The sequence below is a fragment of the Cervus canadensis genome, chromosome 1 (assembly GCF_019320065.1).
Source record: "Cervus canadensis isolate Bull #8, Minnesota chromosome 1, ASM1932006v1, whole genome shotgun sequence".
NCBI lineage: Eukaryota > Metazoa > Chordata > Mammalia > Artiodactyla > Cervidae > Cervus > Cervus canadensis.
In genome coordinates, this window is record NC_057386.1 from 45,276,832 (window position 1) to 45,300,153 (window position 23,322).

Consider the following 23,322-nt stretch of genomic DNA (forward strand, 5'->3'; position numbering starts at 1 on the left):
GTGCAACACAGTGATTCACAATTTTTAGTGAATATACAGTTCTCGTCCAAGGAAGACCCCACCCCCCCCACCCCCCTGCCTTCTCTGATGAGGGGTCAGGTAGGGGGGCACAGTTCTGGGTCGCAGGGAATTCCCAGGCTGCCTGGGATTCTGCAGGAGAAGATTCAGTCCGGTGGGGGACATACAGAGCCCATCCTCAGGGGGCTCCTAGCCTGGGGGCGGGGAGGGATGCCAAATACAGACCCTCCATACAGACAGGGAAGAGCCGCAGAAGATGCGCAGAGTGGAACAAACCACCCACTTCCACTCAAGTGAGACAAAAGGTCCATGGATCTTTCTGAAAAACAAGGCCGTTTTCAATGGGTGGAAGTGGCAGGGGAGTTGTGGACAAGGGGGAGAGGGGAAGGAAACTTCCTCCCTCCCTCCTCTTCCCTCCTCCCTCCAGAAGGGCGCTTCTGGAAGTCTCCAGCTGGCCTGGGACCTGGGCAGCTGCTCTGCGTGTGTCGAAGCCTGCCAGCCCCTCAGCTGTCACTCTGCTCCCAAAATAGCAGGGGTGGGGGGAGGGGAGAGGAGGTTGTTTATCTGGGAGGGAGGTGGAGAAGGGGCATCCGAGCTGTGCCTAGGGAGCGGGGGTCTGCTGGGGGTGCTCCCGTTCCTCTGGATCTATCATTCTTTGGGGGGTTAGGAGCACCTGTGCCCCCAGGACTGGCCCTGAGTGGGATGCGGGGGCAGAGGTTCCTTGGAACCTCCACGTGGTAATGACCGTCCAGTCTGGGGAGGGGGAGGTCCCGGAGTATCTCTGACAGACGCCAGGGGCACCTGCCCCTGTGGCCAAATATGGTCCGGAGCCACTGGCTGGGGTGATAAAGTCTCCTGGGTGGGGGCTGGGAGGGGCAGACTGACGCTGGCCGGCTGGGGGTTCACACACAGAGGAGCCGCACCCCAGGAGGACGGACTGAGAACATTGTCCTTGAGAGAAAGTGAGCTGGCCCGGAGTGTTCCTGGGACTGGGGAGGGGGAAGGCGGAACCCAGGCATTTTAAGGCCTGCAATGAGAATTCAGGCCCTTGGTGTCGTGGCTTTGCCCATCCTGCTGGGAGGGAGATAGAGGGAGGAACAGGGACTCTTCTTTAAAAAAAAAAAGTCAGAGTATAGTTAACAATTTTGCGTTAACTTCAGGTGTACCAAGTGATTCAGTTATACATATATCTATTCTTTTTTTAAAAAAATTTATGTATTTTTATTTATTTAATTATTTAGCCACACCAGGTCTTAGTTGCAACAAGTGGGATCTAGCTGCCTGACCAGGGGTGGAACCCAGGCCCCCTGCATTGGAAGCATGGAATCTTAGCCACTAGACTGCCAGGGAAACCCCTTCTTTTTCAAATTCTTTTCCCGTTTAGGTTGTTACATAATACTGAGCAGAGTTCCCTAGGAACAGAGATGCTGAGACCCCTCTCAACTTGGGCCCCACTCTTAGCAGACGCTGTGATGTCCTCCTGGGCAGTGGATTGGCGGGGGTTGAGGGGTGGGTCCCTCTGGTTCCCTCCCTCCCAGGTAGCATCCTCCCCATCCATCCTGGTAGGTGGGGACCCCGGAGCTCCAGACCTCAGACCAGGAGCCCAGCCCCGGGTCTGGAGGGAGCTCTCCTGTCCCGACAGATGGCCGAGGCAGAAGCGATGCAGCTGAAGGAGGAAGGGAACCAGCATTTCCAGCTCCAGGACTACAAGGCCGCCACCAAGAGCTACAGCCAGGCCCTGAAGCTGACCAAGGATAAGGCCCTGCTGGCCACGCTCTATCGGAACCGGGCGGCCTGTGGCCTGAAAACGGTCTGGGATGGAGAGGGGTGGGAACTGAGGGCTGAACTGGGATGCAGGTGAGGGGCAGTTCCCTCCTCCCGACAGTCACACCCTCTCCTGGAACCCTCAGATTGGAGCAGGGCGCCTCCCCCTGCTTTCTGGTACCCATCGCCTGACCCACTCCTCTGGCAAACGGGGAAGTCATCCACGGAGACAGTTCTTATCCCATGGGAAGCAGCCTCGTGGAAACTGGCATCAGGACAGGGACTTTTCAGAGCTTATTTCATGGCATCTTAACCACAGACCACGAGGTTGCCACTACTCTTGTACCCATATTGCAGATAGGAAGCTCAAGACTCAAGAGGAGGGCTCAATAACTTCCCCAAGAGCTCTAGGTAGTTAGCAGCAGTGTGTACATGCTAAATCACTTGAGTCGTGTGTGACTCTTTGCGACCCCACGGACGATAGCCCTCCAGGCTCCTCTGTCCATGGGATTCTACAGGCAAGAACCTTGGAGTGGGTAGCCACGCCCTCCTCAGTCAGCAGCAGAGCCAGGTTCAAGCATGAATGTGCCTGAATCTTGTCCACTTTCCCATGCTCAGCAAGGAGCTTCTGGCCTCTGACAGTGACAGCGGCCAGCAAGCCCTGTCTCCTCACCTCAGGACCCTCTCTGGCTGTCTCTGTGTTGGGTCCGCATTAACCAAGTTTTCTCCTTCCCCATTCCTCAGGAGAGCTATGTTCAGGCGGCTTCTGATGCCTCGAGAGGTGAGCCCCCCCTTGCTCTGACCTTGCCCTCCACGACCCCCCTTGGCATCCCTGTTTAGTCTAAGAGGCTCTTGACACTCACAGATTGTATAAATGCCATCCTGGATGTTGTAGGCAGAGCTTCAGATGGACCATCCTTGTGTGAATGGAATGCTCCAGGAAAGCCATCCCTAAGTCACATTTTTACACGTTAGATATGCTGGGGTGGCTTCTTTTCTTAGAAGAATGCTCCTGGAAATCCTTTTGTCACAGCGAGGACATAGGCACTTTGTTGGAGGCTAGGATGTGTTCATGGGTTTATTCCACGGACACTAGGAGAAAGAAACACAAATCAGCACTGGTTTCGGAGTGCCTCAAGGTCTGAGAGAGCTTATGTAAGAGCATGATCAAAATGGGACGATTTCCGGCTGCATTTTTAGGGTTATAATATGCAGAATGAAGGGGGTTCTCTGCATAGGTCTGTCTTGGCTTTTTTTTTTTTCATTTATTTTTATTAGTTGGAGGCTAATTACTTTACAATATTGTAGTGGGTTTTGTCATACATTGACATGAATCAGCCAGGGATTTACATGTATTCCCCATCCCGATCCCCCCTCCCACCTCCCTCTCCACCCGATCCCTCCAGGTCTTCCCAGTGTACCAGGCCCGAGCACTTGTCTCATGCATCCAACCTGGGCTGGTGATCTGTTTCACCACAGATAATATACATGTTTCGATGCTGTTCTCTCGGAACATCCCACCCTCGCCTTCTCCCACAGAGTTCAAAAGTCTGTTCTGTACATCTGTGTCTCTTTTTCTGTTTTGCATATAGGGTTATCATTACCATCTTTCTAAATTCCATATATATGTGTTAGTATACTGTATTGGTCTTTATCTTTCTGGCTTACTCACTCTGTAAATGGCTCCAGTTTCATCATCTCATTAGAACTGATTCAAACTGAATTCTTTTTAATGAAGAGTAATATCCATTGTGTATATGTACCACAGCTTCCTTATCCATTCATCTGCTGATGGGCATCTAGGTTGCTTCCATGTCCTGGCTATTATAAACAGTGCTGCGATGAACATTGGGGTGCACGTGTCTCTTTCAGATCTGGTTTCCTCGGTGTGTATGCCCAGGAGTGGGATTGCTGGGTCATACGGCAGTTCTATTTCCAGTTTTTTGAGAAATCTCCACACTGTTCTCCATAGTGGCTGTACTAGTTTGCATTCCCACCAACAGTGTAAGAGGGTTCCCTTTTCTCCACACCCTCTCCAGCGTTTATTGCTTGTAGCAAGTCACTAATTTTTAAGGAGAGACAGAGATAGTCTGGAGTGAGTTTAGAAGGGAAGGACTTAGCTGGAGAAGGAACTGGAAACACAACCTATGAAAAGCAGAAAAGTGGCAATATTTAGCTCAGAGAAGGAACTCCCAGGTGGGATGGGGAGCTGCTTTCAAATTCCTGAAAGGCTGGTCACAAGGAAGAAGTATTGGATTTCATCTCACAGTTTCCAGGACTGGACTTAAGACAAAAGGGCAAAGTTACAGGGAGATAGATTTCAAGTTGGAGGAGGGAAGGGCTTTCTGAAGGAGCTGTCTGCCTTGAGATGGAAGGTGCTCCCCACAGCTGGAGGTATGTAAGCACCAACTGGATTAGTACTTGGCCGGGATCAAGGAGCCGAGACTGGTGAGTCAGGAATTGGACAAGATGAGCCTTAAGCTCCCTTCCGACCTTGAGACAGTGATTCTTACCACCTCCCTAACTAAGGGGAGCCTAGGACCAGATGGTCTACCACAGGGCTTCCCAATCTCTGGGATCTAATGCCTGATGATCTGAGGTGGAACTGATGTCCTAATAATAGAAATAAAGTGCACAACAGATGTAATGCACTTGAATCATCCCCAAACCACACTCCACTTACAGTCCGTGGAAAAATTGCCTTCCACAAAGCTGGTCTATAAGGATGCACACTCTCCAAGGGAGAGTTGGAAGCCCTGGAGTTGGGGGCAGTGGTGGGGGAGGAGGGAAGGTGGTCTGCTGCCCGGCGCCCTGAGACTCTGCCTACGTCCCTCACTAGCCATTGATATCAACTCCTCGGACATCAAGGCTCTGTACCGGCGATGCCAGGCATTGGAGCACCTGGGCAAGCTGGACCAGGCCTTCAAGGACGTGCAGCGCTGTGCCACCCTGGAGCCACAGAACCAGAGCTTCCAGGAGACACTGAGGAGACTCAACACCAGCATCCAGGAGAAGGTGGGCTGGACCCGGAAGGAGGCCTTCCCGCAAGCCTCGGCCACCTCTCCCCATTCCTAGTAGGGACCCGTTAGGGCGGCGGGACACCAGGGCTGGCCTACCGCCACTCCCTTGGATGGAGTGGTCACGTGGCACAGAACAGCCGGGCAGATGCACCTATCTGTGATCAGAGTGATCAGAGATGCCGTGATGCTTGTTCAAGGGTACAAGCCAGACAGGACTAGCATACCAGTCTTTTCAATTCCAGATGGAGGCTTAAAAAAAAATCACAACTTAGTACGTCTTCACTATGATCTTCCTCTCTTTCTAGGAGGACCAAGGCAGCATGAGAAACCTGGGAACTGGGGGGAGGATGTTGCTGGGGGGATGCAGGAGAGCCAGGAACCAGCAGGAACAGGGAATCTTTTCTAGGAAAATGGAGCGGGCTCAGGGAACTGGGACCAGAGATGAGGAGTCCTGCGCCCTCTGTCCTCACTTAGCTACCAGTTTTCTGAGGGACGCACTGGGGTGTCAGTTCCCCACTGTGAGAGCAGAAGGGTAACTTGATCACGCATCTCCTTGCTCCAGGTCACAGGGACTTCTGGATGCCTGGGGCAGCCCCATAGAGGGACCACAGTGTACTGTCCAGAGTGCAGACTCAAGGGCTGTCAAAATACAGACCAACCAGTGACCAGAGAAGGGGTGGTGAATGAGCGACTTCCTGAAAGGAAATGACCTCAGGATGGAAATAGGTGGCACTGTAGCCCAGCAGAACAAAGCTTCAGAGCAGTGGGGTTGGGACTGGGATTGGGAGAGTGAGGGATGAGACATTCCAAAATAATCATTTAGGGACTTCGCTGGTGGTCCAATGGCTAAGACTCTGTGGTCCCAATCCAGGGGGCCTGGGTTCGATCCCAGGTCAGGGACCTGGATCGCACATGCTGCAACTAAAGATCTTGTGTGCTGCTGCTACGACGACCTGGGCACAACCAAGTGAATGAATGAATGAATATTTAAAAAGGAATAAAGAAGGAAAAAATGGTTTACATTTATTTCAAGAGGTACTTGAAAGCTGCTTCATGTTTCTGACCCTGGAGATACATTCCTGTTTTAGCCCATATTGAAACGTCTAACAGCGAGGCTGCAAAATTGGGGTGATGATCTTTTCGTCTTCCAAGACTTGCCTTGTTAAGACTAAATGGGACCTCGAATGTAAAGTGTAAGCTTTATGGAGCAAGGATTTGATTTTGTCCTCCCGTTCTATCCCTAGCATCTGCCAGCATCTGACCCGGAGTAGTAGTTCAGTAGGTGTTTGTTGGATGAGCGAGTGATGGAGGCAGGCAGAAAGAGTATACCCTAGTGTTAACTGAGATGACCTTTAAGTGGAGCTGTCTGAAATGATGGGGATGTCCGCCTGCCTTCTTCTCCACTCCCTCCTCTCTCCTCAGCTCCGGGTGCAGTTCTCCACTGACTCGAGGGTTCAGACGATGTTTGAGATTCTCCTGGACAGGAACAGTGAAGCGGATAAACTGGAGAAGGTAAGTGCTGGGCAAGCAGCGAACCAGAAGAGGGCGCTCTAGGGGCGCGCAGATAACTGCTTCTTCTGCGGCTCCGCCCCTGTGTCCGGACGGTAACGCCCCCGTCTCGTGCCGGTGGGCGGCTCCTGGGAGAAAGGAGACAAAGGTGGGCCAAACGTTAAGCTCTTTAGGAAACAGCGTGAACTCTAAGAAGGGCCAGGATTAGGGTGAGAACCACGAGGAGAGTCATGCTCAACACAAGGGGTGCTCATGTTGAGTCATGCTCAACAGTGAGAACAATGAGGGTTGAATCCTGTCTTTACATTTCTGGCATTTTGTTCATGTATTGTTTTTTGCAGTGCATAGATTTTGATATTTTAAAACATTGCATTCAATACCATTTATCTTGATTACAGAAGTTTTTTTGTACCCCGTAAAATCGGCACCCAAGGCGAGTGTCTTACTTGCCTCACTCTGGTTTTGGGCCTAAGAAACAGTGACACGTCAAAATAATGCTTTATTCCATTTCAAAATATTGCAGCATCATTCTGAATTGTGAAGATGTTTATTCCTAATACCATCTTCTTAACCAAATTTGCTGCATTTTTAAATGTTTCTTTTTTCCTCCTTCAGAGGGAAAAAAATGAATATCTGAATATAAGAATTTAACAGAAGATGCATGGGGAATTTTTATTAGTTTTATGATCAGTAATCATATAATATGCAAATATTGGGGCTTCCTTAGTGATCCAGTGGTTAAGACTCCGCCTTCCAATGCAGGCAACTTGGGGTTGATTCCTGGTAAAGGAATTAAGATCCCACATGTGGCGGATGTGGTAAAAAAAATTTTTTTAAATATGCAAGTATCTTTTATAATAAACTCTTATAAGGACTTGATGAGTTGTTATACATATAAAAGCAGTACTTTGTACTCTGAAGAGTACTCTGAAGAGTACAAAGCCCTTGACTGATAGAGTGATGATGGTTCTGCTCATGCTTGCCTGGAATTCTTTAATCAGCCTCCTCCCCAGCCTCTTGGGGGGGTTCCCTGGTGGCTCAGACGGTAAAGCATCTGCCAGCAATGCAGGAGAAGGGGGTTCAGTCTCTGGGTCAGGAAGATCCCTGGAGAAGGGAGTGGTTACCCCACTCCAGTGTACTTGCCTGGAAAATCCCGTGAACAGAGGAGCCTGGCCAGCACAATCCATGGGGTAGCAGAGTCAGACACAACTAAGCTTGCGCACCAACCTCTTACTCTCCACCTGTTTGCCCACCTCCTCCTTTTCTTGCTTCATGAATTCTTTGCCCAATCTCAGGGTCTCAGGTCCTGCTCAAGCCCTTCTCTCCAGATCTGGGGCCTTTTAAGGGATTTCAACACACAGTTGGTTGCCTGCAGTTAGGAGGGTCAACTGTACTACGTCATTTGATGTAAGGGACTTGAGCATCCGTGGATTTTGTTATCCACCAGGGTCCTGGAAAAAATCGCCTGTGGATACTGAGGGATGACTATGAATGCATCCTCAAGGTGGAAGGCTTTATATCCTTTTATATCCTCAGTTCAGTTCAGTTCAGTCACTCAGTCGTGTCCAACTCTTTACCACCCCCATGGACTGCAGCACACCAGGCCTCCCTGACCATCACCAACTCCCGGAGCTTACACAAACTCATGTCCATTGAGTTGGTGATGCCATCCAACCATCTCATCCTCTGTCATCTCCTTTTCCTCCTGCCTTCAATCTTTCCCAGCATCGGGGTCTTTTCCAGGGAGTCAGTTCTTCGCATCAGGTGGCCAGAGTATTGGAGCTTCAGCTTCAGTTATCAGTCCTTCCAATGAATATTCAGGATATCCTTTATATACATATACATATACATATATATATATATATAGAGAGAGAGAGAGAGAGAGAGAGAGACCCTGAGGACTCACACACACACACACACACACACACACACACACACACATATACAGAATATCTTATATCTATATCCTATATATATATATGTATATATATATATAGGAAGAGACTTGAAAATGCAGCTCAACTGTCTATTTTTACGGACAGGGATCTGAGACCCAGAGAATGCTATGCCTTGCCCAAGGTCATGTGGCTAGCATGTGGCAGAACCATCACCCAGGGCTTTCAAATCCCATCTAGCGTTCTCTGTCCATCACAACCTTCAATCTTCCTGAGAACCTCCTGCAACTTCAGATTTTCTTGAACAATAAAGATGCCAAAACCATATTCAAGGAACATGTTTAATGGAAAAGAATCCCCAATGTAAAAACCAATTCTGTTACAAGATAAACTAAGACATATTAAAAACTCTAAGAGTTTGAGCAAAATTTGTTTGAACTGGGTAGCGTAAACCAGAAGTGGTCGAGAGTATTCCACCAGCAAGAGCCAGGGAAAAGGCTTTTATCGAAAAGAGGTGTGTGACTTCCCTGGTGGTTCCGTGGTTAAGAATCCTCTTGCCAATGCAGGGGATGTCAGTATGATCCCTGGTCGGGAACTAAGATCCCACATGTTGTGGGGCAACTAAGGCCGAGTGCAGCAACTCCTGAGTCCACGTGCTGCAAATATATAAACAAAACAAAACAAACAAAACCAGAAAAGAGGTGGAAGCAAAGCAAGGGAATTATTTTATTGGCTGTAGCTTAAAAGTGTGCATGCCTAGTCGTGTCGAACTCTTTGCAACCCCCTGGACTGCAGTCTGCCAGACTCCTCTGTCCATGGAATTCTCCAGGCAAGAATACTTGGAGTGGGTTACCATTTCCTTCTCCAGGGCATCTTCCTGACCCAGGGATCGAACTGACATCTCTTGTGTCTCCTGCTTTAGCAGGCGGATTCTTTACCCCTAGGGCCACCTGGGAAGCCCAGGCTATAGCTTGAGCAGTTGGCATTATTTGGGAAAGGCTCGTTAGCTATTTGTGATAGGTTGTCCTTCTTAACCTTGAGACAATATAGGGTTTGGGTTTTTTCATTGTAGTTGTTTTGTTTTTAAATTGAAGTATAGTTGATTTACAAGGTTGTGTTAATTTCTGTTGGACAGCAAAGTGTGGTTTGGGTTTTCTTACTTAGTTGCTTAGGCACTGAAGCCACCTCAGACTAATGGCCTCCTTGATGAATTAATTTAACATTTCCCTACTCTTCTCTAAAAACATTTTTATATGGTTGTGTTGGGTCTTTGTTGCGGCCTGTGGGACCTTTTGTTGTGGTTCACAGGCTCAATTGTTCCTCGGCATGCGCAATCTTAGTTCCCCAACCAGGGTTAGGGGTACTGTGGGATCTTAGTTCCCCTCCCAAGGATTGGAAAGTGGAGTCGTCACCACTGGACCACCCTTTCCTACCTTTTAAAAGTCCTTATCCACAAGCAAATACGCACAGTTTTGTTTTACCATAAGTGCCATCAGAGTGAACCTGTAATTCTGTTTCTGCAAACCCATGCTTTTTCCAAGTTGCCTCTGAGTCGTTTCATTTATGTCTTTAATGGCTGCAATGTATTTTCATCCAGCTGGTCTTTATTGCAAGTTACTTTGTTTCTTGTTCTGAATTATGTTCTTGGGCTACATTCCCAGGACCAGGGCTATAGGGCAAAAGAATATAAAGAAGTTTTGAAGACTCGTTCCTTGCCCCAGCCCCTGCACTTGGCTCACAGTCAAGGCCTCAGGAGCCAGACTTCACCCCTGACCTTCGTTGCTACCTTTGCTCCTTCAGGCCGCCAACAACCTCATTGTCCTCGGCCGTGAGGAAGCGGGGGCGGAGAGGATCTTCCAGAACAACGGCGTGGCCCTGCTGATGCAGCTTTTGGACACGAAGAGGCCTGAGCTGATGCTGGCTGCAGTGCGGACACTGTCGGGCATGTGCAGTAGCCACCGAGCTAGGGTGAGGGCAGGGGCGGGGTTCGTGGAGCAAAGGGCTGCCAGTCTGAGGACAGGGCGTTGACTTGTGGGCTGGGCATGGCTGGCGTGGATAGACCCTGATATGACCCTGATACGACATCTAAAGCGGCCCCCCTCAACCTTGGTTGTGTGGTCCCAGATTCAACGGAGACTGATTCTCTGGTTTGTTTCTTTGAGCTGAGAATGGGTCTTACTAAACAAAGAATAAGGGCTTCCCTGGTGGCTCAGATGGTAAGGAATCTGCCTGCAATGCAGGCAACCCAAGCTCGATCCCCAAGTTGGGAAGATCCCCTGGAAAACAGAATGGCTACCCACTCCAGTATTCTTGCCTGGAGAATTCCATAGACAGAGGGGCCTGGTGGGCTATACAGTCCATGGGGTCGCAGAGTCGGACATGACTGAGTGACTAACATTTTCACACTCAAACAAAGATAAGTTTATTGAAAGTGGTTTCTGAGGAAAAGCTGAATGCAATGGCTGTGACAGTTCATGGTTTTTCATACTAAGTCTTGAAAACCCAGTGTGTGTTTTACACACACAGCCCATCTCAGTGTGAACTTGCTGTGTTACACACGTTCAGAGCCTCCCCTGGGGCGAGAGGCCACCGTACTGGAGGGCGCAGCTCTAGCCCTCTGGAAAGGGGCATGGCTTGAGTCCGGGGCTTGCCCGGGGCCACAGGCCCCATGAGACAGCGGCTGCCTGGGCTTCTGTCCCGACTGCATGGGGCAGCCCTCACCCGCTCCCTAACCTGCACGACAGTTGGAAGGGAGGGGCAGCCAGCTGACCATGTGCTTCTCACTGGGGGTGTCTAGGCCACAGCAATCCTCCACGCAGTCCGGATAGACCGAATCTGCAGCCTCATGGCCGTTGAGAACGAGGAGATGTCTCTGGCCGTCTGCAACCTGCTCCAGGCCATCATCGACGCTCTGTCTGGGGAGGACAAACAGGAGCCTCGGGGGAAGGAAGAGGCCCTGGTTCTGGGTAGGAGATGGTTTTCAACTTTGGTTTGGGGGGGTGGGGGCAAGGAAGTGCCAGTTACTACCTCAGACTGAGCATTCGCGTACATGGAGGTGGCCCGGTTATATTTTTCCGTTTATTTTTTGACTATAAAAATAACAGAGGCACAGTCACATTTACGAGAGCAAAAATGTTGGAAGCAACTCAAGTGCCCATCTATGGATGAATGGAGAAATAAAACGTGGTGTCTGTCTCTACAATGGAATATTGTTCAGCCTTAAAAAGGCAGGAAATTCTGACACAGGCTACAACATGGATGAACCTTGAGGACCTTATGTTAAGTGAATAACCCAGTCACAAAAACACGAATACTGTATATGCCACATATATGAGGCTTCTTCGTTCTCCTTTCAGCTCCAGACCTTAGTTTCCTGACTAGGAATCAAACCCGTGCCCCCTGCAGTGGACGCATAGAGTCCTACCCAGTGGACCACCAAGGAATTCCTTGTGTTTTCTAAAACAGTCAAGCTCATAGAAACAGAAAGGTGCATGGTGGTTGCCAGGATCGGGGGGAGGAGGAAATGAGTTGTTTAATGGGAATTTCAGTTTTGCAAGATGAAAAAAGTTTTAAAAAGTAACTGGTGGTTCAGTGGTAAAGATCCCACCTGCCAGTGCAGGAGATGTGGGTTTGATCCCTGATCCAGGAAGATCCCACACGCCTCGGAGCAACTATTGAGCCTGTGCTTTAGAGCCGGTGCGCCGCATCAGCTGAAGCCTCTACACCCTAGAGGCTGAGCTCTGCAACAAGAGAAGCCACTGCAAAGAAAAGCCTGCACCTGGCAGCTATAGAGTAGCCCCCATCCACCGCAACTAGAGAAAAGCTCACGCAGCAACGAACACCTAGCCCAGCCAAAAATAAATAAATAAAATAGTTTTTAAAAAAGTAACAGAGGCTTATTAGAGAAACTTGGAAAATTTTAGAAATACGTAAAGATGAAACAAAAGCCCCAACGACCTGAAAATATCCCTCCAGATAACGACTATGATCACTGCCATGGGAAAGTTTCCAGTCTTTTTTCTTTTTCTGAAAACTCATTTTTTTACACTAACTAATTACTTAATTTTATTTTTGGTTGCACTGGATCTTCACTGCTGTGCATGGGCTTTCTCTAGGTGTGGTGCATGGGGCTGCTCTTCGTTGTGGTGTAGTGGCTTCCCTTGTTGCACAGGCTGTAGACACATGGGCTTTAGGAGTTGCGGGCTCTAGACTGGGGGGGCAATAACTGTGGTGCACGGGCTTAGTTGCTCTCAGCATGTGGGATCTTCCCAGACCTTCCCAGTAAGATGTCTGGATCGAACCTGTGTCCCCTGCATTGGCAGGCAGATTCCCACCCACTGTACCACCTGGGAAGTCCTTTTCCAGTCTTTTTTCCCCCCATCCATTCATATAAATATCTATTTAATGACACTGGAATTCAACTTGGATGTTGCTGTTATTCAGCCACTAAGTCATGTCTGACTCTTTGTGACCCCATGGACTGCAGCACGCCAGGCTTCCCTGTCCTTCACTATCTCCTGGAGTTTGCTCAGATTCATGTCCATGAATGATGCCATTCAACCACCTCATCCTCTGCCGCCCCCTTTCTGATCACCCTTGGGGGTGTTGTCTAGAAGTCTCCCTCCCTTCTTTGAATGAGACAGGATGCTCTCCTGGGAAATTCCAAGATCTGGGAAGCAGTGGATTAGATATTTCCAGAGTCCTTCCAGAAGTCCCAGCCATCCTGGGTCCTGTATACCTCAGACACCGTAGTCCTCTCCATTCACCCCTGTCCTCTTCTTCCTCAGACTCCAAGAAGGACCTGAAGCAGATCACCAACCACCTGCTTGACATGCTGGTCAGTAAGAAGGTGTCGGGCCAGGGCAGGGATCAGGCCCTGAACCTGCTCAACAAGAACGTCCCCAGGAAGGATCTCGCCATTCACGATAACTCCCGCACCATCTATGTGGTTGATAACGGTGAGGAGGTGGGAGGGTCCGGGGCTCACGCCAGCCTTTCCAGTGGGCACCACGGTACCAGGCAACAAGCAGAAGGCAGAAGGAGTGTGGCTCTTGTCTGGGAGAGGTCTTCATTCCCAACTGAAAAGCCAGGAAAAGACATTAGCATGTTAGGACCCTCCAGTGGACTGGTGAAGGTGTAGGTCCAGGCTCTGAATTCAGAGTCTGAACGCACACAACACAGTCAAAAACATCTGGGCGGAGTTTGCTGACAAGTGAGGCAAACCAAAAAATCCAAACAAAACTCCACCAATGGGAGTAACATTGCTGAAGTCTCACACTGGTAAAATGCAGGCCTTCCAGAAGGGAGCAATGACTTCAGTGTACTTTGTACAAAGACCAGTAACAGTGCTCCAGAAAACATCCATTAAATTTGTCAGCTCCAGGGCGTCACCCCTGGAGATGCCCTAAGTCACTTTCAATTGTTCAGGAATCATACTTACGGCTTTATGATCTGTTGTGATAAATTCTCCCACAGGTATCATGACATTTAGACCATACCTTTTCTAAAATGTTCAGGCCAGCTTTTATCAGCTTGACCTTTATTCTGTTTTGATACAGCACTTCTCTTGTTTGGTTTTCGCAGATCTCAGCAAAGTTCATGTGCAGGTGCTTAGACTTGAACATATTCCTCTAGTGCTTAAGCCTCCTCCACTCAACACTCCCCTCCCTCCCCGCCCTAGTTCTGGACTTCTTTGCGTATATCACAAAGGCTGGGCATTGACAATAGACTTCTCTCTGCACTAGGATCTAGGCCGAACAACACGGTTTATGGGATAGAGTGGGTGAGGAACAGTATCTGTTATTCTAGGCACCGAAATGAATAGCATTTAGGTAAAAATGGCATAGACTTTAAAATCTAGGTGTCTGGTGAAAAGCTGCAATGTGGAAGTTGTTTGTTGTGAAAACTGGGCTGGGGGACTTGGGTAGGGGGAGTCATCAGGATGTCAAGGCTGAATTGAGTTTCTGGGCTCAGGGAGGGGCAGACATGGACAAAGGGGAGGTCCAGGGTGTTCCAGCAGAAGAGAAATGAGATGCTCAAGATGAGGGCAGAGTGAAGGGAAAGCTAAGAGATGAGGCTGGGTAGGTGGATCAGGTGCATATGATGAAGGCTTTGGAGAGCCAGGCTGGGAGGTGGGGTTGGTTCATCAGGCACCTTCCAATGACTCTTCAGTCTTGCCAGTGCTTTTGTGTTGGTGTGCTAAAATACACAGCACAAAATTTACTGCCAGGCACTTTTAATCGCCCCCGGCCCTGATCCAGAGTATCATGCCTTGCAACGTTTACCTGGAATGTCCCCCCTCCCTCTTAACCTGTGCCACCCTAGGTCTGATCAGCTCCTAGCCACCACTACAACTTGGCTCTGAAATCAAGCTATTGTCCCCGAGGCAGTGTAGCCTCACAGTTAACATCGTGGTCTTTGAAATCAGACAGGGAGGGTCCCTGCTATGTCACTTGCCAGCCTTGTGATCTTGAGCAAGTTACTTGACTTCTCCATGTCTTGGTTTTCTGCTTTGAACAATGGCAATAGTAATTTCTACTCACCAGTAGGGTCAGTGTTAGGATTAAATGAGATAGCGTGTAGAAAGCTCTTGGCACACAGTAAGATTACCTTATTGTAATCTTTATACATCTGTCTTCTCTATTGTATTGTGAGCTTTTTGGCATCAGGGTTGTCCTTTATTTTGGTAGTTAGCACCTCGTTTACTCATTCATTCTTTTATTCAACAAATATGTAATGGCTGAATTAGCCAGGTGGGTAGTAGGAAGCCCTTGGAGATTCTTCAACAGGAGAAGGGATAATAACCATAATGGTGAATATCCTATTTGCTGAATAATTAATAAATATTTAGTGTCATGATGTGTCTAGATCAGCACTAGGCTAATGTTTCCGTGCTTTATCTTGGTGAATCCTCAAACTTTATGAGGTAGGTAGTATCATTTCCATTTTACAAAAAAAAAAAAGAAACTGAATCCTGGGGAAAAGAGACTATAAAACAGTATTTGAGGAAGATTATGCATCAACCTACAGAACGTTAGCACTGGTCAGGCAGTTCAGTCTCTCAATCGTGTCCGACTCTGTGACCCGGTGGACTGCAGCACGCCAGACTTCCGGTCCATCACCAACTCCCGGAGCTTGCTCAAACTCATGTCCATCGAGTCGGTGATGCCTTGTAGAGTCCTCTGAGCTCAACTAGTCTTGACTGTGTAAATGTGAGAATGAGGCCCACGACGGGAGCGAATGGCTCAGCTAGGGGCAGAGGCAGGTGTGAGTCTGGGTTTCTAGGCTGCATCCCAGTGCCCTTCATGCTGGCTGAGCCGCGTGCTGCCTAAAGGCGGGCTGCAGAGAGCTGGGCGAGGAGGGGCGTTTGTGAGGGCGGGGCCTGGCCGGCATCTTAGACTTGCTGCCGGCCGTCCTGCAGGCCTAAGGAAGATCCTGAAGGTGGTGGGGCAGGTCCCAGATCTGCCGTCCTGCCTGCCCCTGACCGACAACACCCGCATGCTGGCCTCGATCCTCATCAACAAGCTCTACGACGACCTGCGCTGTGACCCCGAGCGCGATCACTTCCGCAAGATCTGCGAGGAGTATATCACGTGAGTTTCCCGGAGGCTCGTGTAACCGAGTGGGGGTCTGGCTGCTTGCCTCTCGAAAGCCAATAAAGAGGCAAGGCTGGTGGAAAGGAAAGCTTGCTTTATTTCAGAGGCCGGCAACCCGGGGGTGGAGGGGAGGGCGGACTCCTGTCCAAAGGCTGACCCCTCCCCCGGCCCCCACCCTGCAGACAATCAGTGGGCAAGAATTTTTATAGATGGAGGGAGGGGCGCTACACACAGAAACGGCACAGTCAGCTCTTGACAGTCGCCTTGAAATTGGTCATCAGTGGTCTGACCAGCATCGTCTTGATTGTTTTCAGTCCAGTTAGTCTTTAGTTCCAGGGTCGGTTTATTCCCATTTCTTTGAGGCCAGTTCTGAGAACTGTGGCACCATATATCATGGCCACAGTCCAGTCATCACATAATTGACTTATTCCACCTGGCGAGGGTTTCAGTATCTATAAGACAGCTCACAGGATATGGCTCAGAATTTTATCTATGGCCCTTGAGGAGAAACTAAAGGCTCTTGACTTTAGCTTAATGACTAAACTATTATTATTTGGTCTCATTTCACTGTTTTCCTTTGTTTCTGCATTTTCCCATTTCTCTGATTAAATTTGTTGTTTGGCTAAAGTTTCTCCACAAACCAAAGGCAGGCTGAGGACATGGTGGGAAAGGACCATTGGGTTCTGTATTAGTCAAGTTTAGCAGCTTAAAACAGAAGCATCATTTATTATCTCACAATAGGACGGCAGTTTGGCAGAGGTTCGGCTGGGTGTTTCTGGCTTTAGGGTTTACAAGTTAGTCACATGTTGGCCTGGGCTACTGTCATCCGAAAGCTGGACCAGGGCTGGAAGACCTACCAAGATGCTGCGCTCATGTGGCCGGCACCTTGGTGCTCACCCTTGGGTGGAGCCATAGTTCTTCCCTGTGTGGATCTCTCCTCGTGGTAGCTGGCTTCTCTTTTCCTTTACTCCAGTAATCCTCAAGCTTGGAAATTATTTGGATTTCTGGGACTCAGTAGTCTGGGTTGTGGCTCTGGAAGCTGCATGTTTTAAAAGCACTAGGTGAGTCTTGGGAGGGTGGAAACCCTGCCTTCACTGTGCTTTCCTTTCTCTATTCCAGGAGTTGACAGACTTTTCCTATAAAGGGCCAGAGAGTATGTTTAGGTTTTATGAAACACGTAGGTCTCTAACACAATGAAAAAAAAAAACTAATTTAAAATGTAAAAAACATTCTCAGCTTCCTTTATTTGGGTCCCAGCGAAGTTGGCTCAATCCCATAGTTTCTCCTGATCCCGACTTAGAGTCACTTTTAAGGCTCCTCAGGGCTTCTCAATGGTCTTTTTCTATCTCAGCTTCAGTGTTTTCAGCTAACTTGAGTCTTTCATGAAGGCCCAAACCGAGTTCCAGTAACTATCTTCCAGCCAGTTAAGTTTGGATAGAGGTTTGCCTGTGAATGCCGCCTCTGTGGTCACCTGGCCCTGAGTCAGGGGGCCACCACCTTCAACAAGTGGAGCCTGAGGCTGCCACCTCCCACCCCTGGGGGGTGCTTTGCCGGGGGCCAGGGGTTGGGTGGAGGTTCAGATACCACCTGGCATTGGTTTAAAGGGCAGACCTCAATTCATCATTATTTTTTTTTTTAATTTATTTGTTTATGGCTTCGCTGGTTCTTCACTGCTGCATGCGGGCTGTCTCTAGTTTTGGCAGGCGTGGGCTACTCTCTAGCTGTGATGCCTGGGCTTCTCGTTGCGGAGCACAGGCTCTAGGCCCTAGGGCTTCAGTAGTTGCAGCTCTCAGGCTCTAGAGCACCAGCTCAGTAGTTGTGGCCCAGGGGCCACAGTCAGGAAAGGCTCTGGGTTCCCCAGCACTGAGAAGGGAGGTGAAGCACAGGGCACAGATTGTCTGGGCTGGAGGGGCTCTCGGAGCTCCCAAAGCCAGCCCCTCTCCCCCAGATGGACCCACCCACTCACCCAGCCAGAGGCAGATGTGGGACCGGAGCCCAGGCCTCAGACTCTTGCGCCATGCTCTCTTTCACTTGTACTCCTCTGCGTTCGCACTGTGTAGGTCTGCCCTGATCCCCCACAACGAACAAACCTGGGCAGATCTCGGATCAGGTGTCCTCAGATAGAGATCTTCCTGTAGAGTCGATGATAGTGGATTTTGAAAGCAAGACAGAACCTGCCAGCTTTTCTGGTCCATCCCTTCCCCCTAACTCAATGGGGGAAGGGCTAGGACCAGACAGGGGAGCGACTGGGCCAGGCTGCATTGTGATTCAGCCACATCGGGGAGTCAGCTGGTGTGCCAGGTACCATGGTAGCCCTGTTGTGCTGGGGTGGCGGCTGTCCTGTCCCACCAGACACCCCAGCTTCTGGGAAGCCTGTTGGCTGACAGCTCTCACCTGTCACCTTTCTTTGGGGGCTTGGTTCAGCAAGGGATAGCTATTCACCTTCCCAGGGCAACCAGCATCCCGTGGTTCGTCCCTCACTCCAACTTGAAACAAGTTTGAATGGTTTCTCAGCTCTGGAACTCTTTGCAAGCTGAGGCTTTGTCATGACTGCATCGCAGTCCAGCGCCTCCCTCCATCCCGTCCTGATTTCTTCCCTTTTCCAACAGGTGTTGAGCCCAAGATTGCTCCCTAACAAACGTCCTGAGTGTCAGTCCTCATCTGGGTGGGATTCTTGAGGAACACAATGCCTGGCACATCCACTATGTCATCTATCCTCATCATAACTCTGAGAAGTAGTAGTGCTGTCCTCAGTTTCCAAATAAAAAAGCTGAGGCTCAGAGAGGTTCAGTGACTTGCCTTAGGCCACACAGCATATGAGTTGTGGATCTAGGATGCACAACCAAACCTGTCTGCCCCCAAATCTCCCACTCCTCTGACCACACTGGCCTTCTGTTTTAGGGGCACGTTTGACCCCCAGGACATGGACAAGAATGTGATTGCCATCCAGACAGTGTCGGGGATCCTGCAGGGCCCCTTTGACCTGGGCAATCAGCTGCTGGGACTGAAAGGTGTGATGGAGATGATGGTGGCGCTGTGCGGCTCGGAGCGTGAGATGGACCAGCTGGTGGCCGTGGAGGCCCTCATCCACGCCTCCACCAAGCTCAGCCGTGCCACCTTCATCATCACCAATGGTGTGTCGCTGCTCAAAGAGATCTACAAGACCACCAAAAACGAGAAGATCAAGATCCGTGCGCTGGTGGTGAGTGGGCTGGGTACCAGACACCGCACCAGGTACCAGGGATGCCGGAATGAATGGGATGTGGCCCCTGTCTTTGAGGAAACCAAGCTGTAGGCACCCAGACCCACCCACAGGCCTCTGCAGAGCAGAGTGATAAGCAGAAGACTGTGAGAATGTGGATTCAGGATGGGAGACCATGCTATATAATGACTGTCTCCTTTTTTTTTTTTTTTTACCACGGGGTATGCAGGATCTTAGTTCCCCCAACAGGGATCAAATGCCCCCTGCATTGGGAGCAGAGTCTTAACCATTGGATCACCAACAAGTCCCTGCTCGACGCCTTTGAACGACTCAAATGCTGATGAGCTTTTGTCCAGCAAGTACTTTCAGTGCAGATTCCAAAAACGCAGTTAGTTTCCTTACTTGGTTTCTATATAGCACAGTTACACCTACTGCATTTTCCCCCATTTTCATTATATAGAAATCACTTTCATTGACCTTTTTCTTGTCAACAATTACAGTGAAGATTTGAGCCATTGATCTGTTTTTCTTTTTTAGTTTATATCAGTTTTTTAAAAAACGGATTTTAGCTTCTACTATTGTGAGTTTTCTCTTATGGAAGACAGACTTTTTTTTTTCCCCCCAGCAAGAGTCCAATTTTTCCTGGGTAAAAATGTGCACATCTGAATCTCCCCCCCACCCAAAGTGATTTCGTGGTCAGCTTTTGTGCCATAAGTTTTATCACTGAGGTTTCAGTTGTGTTAGTATTTGGGCTTCCCTAGTGGTTCAGATGGTAAAGAATCTACCTGCAAGGCAGGAGACCCAGGTTAGATCCCTGGGTCAGGAATATCTCCTGGAGTAGGGAATGGCTACCCACTCCAGTATTCTTGCCTGGAGAATTCCATGAACAGAGGAGCCTGGTGGGCTACAGTTCATGGAGTTGCAGAGTCAGACACAACTGAGCGACTAACACTAATATCATCCTAGCTGATTTTTCAAAACGACATGACACGAAGCACCTATGGGGATAAAATAGCGGGCAGGGGACAAGGGGTAGAGTAAAAGCCTCCAGGTTTGTGGGCATCCACCCTAACCTGGAAGCCTCAGGGAAGGCATCTTGGGAGAGGTGACACCTGACCAGAATTCTGTAGGATGCAGAGAGGTATATCCAGAAAAAGCAAGTGGGCAGAGTGTTCCAGCCTCAGGGACGTGTTTGAGGAGGGCCTGGTCCCCAAGCCTGGTGTCTCTGATCCTACAAACCTCTCCTTCTCCTCAGGGACTCTGTAAACTCGGCTCGGCGGGCGGCACAGATTACGCTCTCAGGCAGTTTGCTGAGGGCTCGACAGAGAAGCTGGCCAAACAGTGTCGCAAGTAAGGTTTTTCCCCAAGCCCACCATCTCCTCTCCGGGATGTGCCCTAGCAGACGCCAGATCCTGAAAGGCCGCCCACCTGCCTGCTCCCCTGGATCGCCTCGCTCTTGCCCGGAGCCCCGGGACCCTTCCCCAGTGCCTCCCCTCCCCCAGGTGGCTGTGCAATGCATCCATAGACACCCGGACCCGGAAATGGGCGGTGGAGGGCCTGGCCTACCTCACGCTGGACGCCGACGTGAAGGACGACTTTGTTCAGGACATCCCTGCCCTGCAGGCCATGTTCGAGCTGGCCAAGGCAAGTGTGGCCCTGAACTCTGGCCCCGGGATCTGCTGGATTCAGGCCCGCGGGCTGTCCGCTGAGCCTGGGAAATTGGACATCCACCCATCCTCATCCTGACTCCACCCCCTTCTCATCACGTAAACCTGGGTTGGTCATTTCCCTGTCTGGTCCTCATCTTTCCTGACTGTGAAATGGACTCACAACTCCTTATGCCTTCCAGGCAGTGGGAGGATGAACAAGATGATGGTAGTTTTTTCCTGGAACCCCCTCCGGGAGTGAGGTCTTAAGGGACCAAGAAGTCCTTTTTTGGGCCCCTTCCCTCCTTCCCAGCCCCTCCCAGATGCCTTTCTTCCTCTGTTGGGCCACCACCGGGCCCCCCCCACCCCACCAATGGCTCTTTCTCACCACAAAAGGCAGAAGTGTGGAAGGGCGTTTCCATCAGAGGGTGTCCAGGTCCCGCCCCATCCCGCTGGGCTTTTGAAAGGAGCACAAAGCAATGGGAACACTCAGAGGACTTCCGTGCATGCTCTGGGTGCTGTTGAGGGGGCAGCAGAAATTCCTGCCGCCCGCTGTGAGCGGAGCCAGTTCCTCTGCTTTGGTGCTTCACCGGCCACACTCCTCCCAGAGCAGCCTGCCTGCGAGGGAGCCTCTGGGAAGCAGTGGTTTGTTCTCAGGTTTCCTTTCTTCCTGTCTCCACCTGCCCACTCCTACCACCTCCTGTCTCCAGACTCCCGACAAGACCATCCTGTACTCCGTGGCCACCACCCTGGTGAACTGCACCAACAGCTACGATGTCAAGGAGGTCATCCCCGAGCTGGTGCAGCTGGCCAAGTTCTCCAAGCAGCATGTGCCCGAGGAGCACCCCAAGGTGGGGATGAGGACGGCCGAGAGGGGAGGGGGCTGTCCACCACCAGACCACCAGAGAGGTGGGACGGAAAGTTAGTGATATTCGGGTGGTGTGTGTGTGTGTGTGTGTGTGTGTGTGTGTGTGTGTGTGTGCGCATGCGTGTGAGGATTTGACAGAAGATGCAGATAAAGTGCAGGTTTGCTGGCTCTGATGGTAAAGAACCTGCAATACAAGAGACCTGGGTTTGATCCCCAGGTCTTAAAGATCCCCTGGAGAATGAAATGACAACCCACTCCAGTATTCTTGCCTGGAGAATTCCATGGACAGGGGGACCTGGCGGGTTACAGCCCAAAGGGTTGCAAAGAGTCGGACACAGACTGAAGTAAAGTAGCACGCATGCACGCAGATAAATTGAAGAGAATCACAGTCAATTTCCCCCACTAGGTGGCACTTGTGTTTTTTCTTAGTTAAATGTTCCATTGAGGTGGAGGGGGAAACAATTTATAGTCTGAGAAACCAAATGGAGTCACCATGAATGTTTTGCAACTTATGTGGTTGATTTCATGGACACAAGATAGTTCGTTATAGTTCATGTTTTCAACATTCATACAAATTTTATTTTCTGGGATATCTGGATTTTGGTGTGCTGCATTAACTACCTAAGGCTTTTTATTCTGTGTTTTTTTAAAAAAAAAGTTATAATCAGAACGTATCTTTCATCTTGTATCCAGTTTGGGGGAAATACTTCAGGTCTTTAGGCATGCAGGATCTTAGTTTCCTCAGCAGGGATCGAACCCAAACCCCCCTGCAGCGGAAGCTTGGAGTCTTAACCACCAGAAGTCCCACTGAATCATTTTTTAAAAATTAATTAATATTTATTTTTGGCTGCACTGGGTCTTTGTTGCTGTGCAAGGCTTTCTCTAGCTGTGTCGAACGGGGGGCTACTCTTCATCGTGGTGCACAGATTTCTCATTGCGGTGGCTTTTCTTGTGGAGCACAGGCTCTAGGCCAATCGGCTTCGGTAGTTGTGCCTCAGGGGTTTAGCTGCCTTTCAGCATATGGGATCTTCCTGGACCAGGGATCGAACTCTTGCCCCCTGCATTGGCAGGCAGACTCTTAGCCACTGGACCACTAGGGAAGTCCCTGAATAATTTTTTAAAGCCGCATAGGATTTCTTGCAAGCAAGGGCATATAGCTAGCATGTTCTGCCACTGTGAAGTTCAAATGTGGCTGCCAGAGACTGTCCACAGCTGTCAGCAGCCTCTTCTCAGACACTCTTTGGATTATCTATAGAGACTATTCAACCCTGAGGCTGACTCTGGGTTTCCTGCAAAATCCAATCCATTGTTTTGTGGGTTTTATCTGCTCTCTCTCCCCTCTCACTCTGCCCCCAGGCGTAGCCTAATGGAAAGCCAGCCTTTTGCAAGAAAAGGAACACACAGGTCATCTAGAGTTTGGGATGATCTTCCTTATTCCAGGATTGATCTCCTTGCCACCTTTTCATCTCCCCAGGACAAGAAGGACTTTGTGGACATGAGAGTGAAGCGGCTTCTGAAGGCCGGCGTCACCTCGGCGCTGGTCTGCATGGTGAAAGCAGACAATGCCATCCTCACCGACCAGACCAAAGAGCTGCTGGCCAGGTGCGACTGCAGTGGCCCGGAGCTGGGGTCTGAGGGGCCTGCAGGCAGGAGGCTGGGTGGGGACATAGAGATGGCCGGGGGAGTAAATGAGGGAGTGAGCCACTGGGGCCTGGAGAGGAGGCTGAAGGGGATCAACACGGAAGAGCGACATGTCGGGGTGGGCCATCCCGGGTGCAAGTTTGCACTGGGAGGAAGGAGGTCAC

At 50.0% G+C, this 23,322-nt stretch overlaps 1 protein-coding gene across 2 annotated transcripts in view; it reads left to right on the forward strand.

Annotated features, from left to right (window-relative positions):
* Positions 1-828: 828 nt before the first annotated feature.
* UNC45B (unc-45 myosin chaperone B) overlaps positions 829-23,322 on the forward strand; it is a 31,711-nt gene continuing 9,217 nt past the window's right edge. The window contains exons 1-14 of one of the 2 annotated variants that reach the window (XM_043480945.1): positions 829-980; positions 1,661-1,828; positions 2,527-2,563; positions 4,622-4,797; positions 6,225-6,314; positions 10,007-10,174; positions 11,004-11,172; positions 12,994-13,164; positions 15,627-15,798; positions 18,703-19,003; positions 20,259-20,353; positions 20,506-20,647; positions 21,360-21,500; positions 22,992-23,119. In XM_043480945.1, coding sequence (XP_043336880.1) covers positions 1,661-1,828; positions 2,527-2,563; positions 4,622-4,797; positions 6,225-6,314; positions 10,007-10,174; positions 11,004-11,172; positions 12,994-13,164; positions 15,627-15,798; positions 18,703-19,003; positions 20,259-20,353; positions 20,506-20,647; positions 21,360-21,500; positions 22,992-23,119 — 1,958 coding nt within the window. In that variant the 5' untranslated portion in view covers positions 829-980. Of the gene's footprint in view, positions 981-1,584; positions 1,829-2,526; positions 2,564-4,621; positions 4,798-6,224; positions 6,315-10,006; positions 10,175-11,003; positions 11,173-12,993; positions 13,165-15,626; positions 15,799-18,702; positions 19,004-20,258; positions 20,354-20,505; positions 20,648-21,359; positions 21,501-22,991; positions 23,120-23,322 lie in introns of both variants that reach the window. The other variant, XM_043480954.1, reaches the window with a different exon arrangement.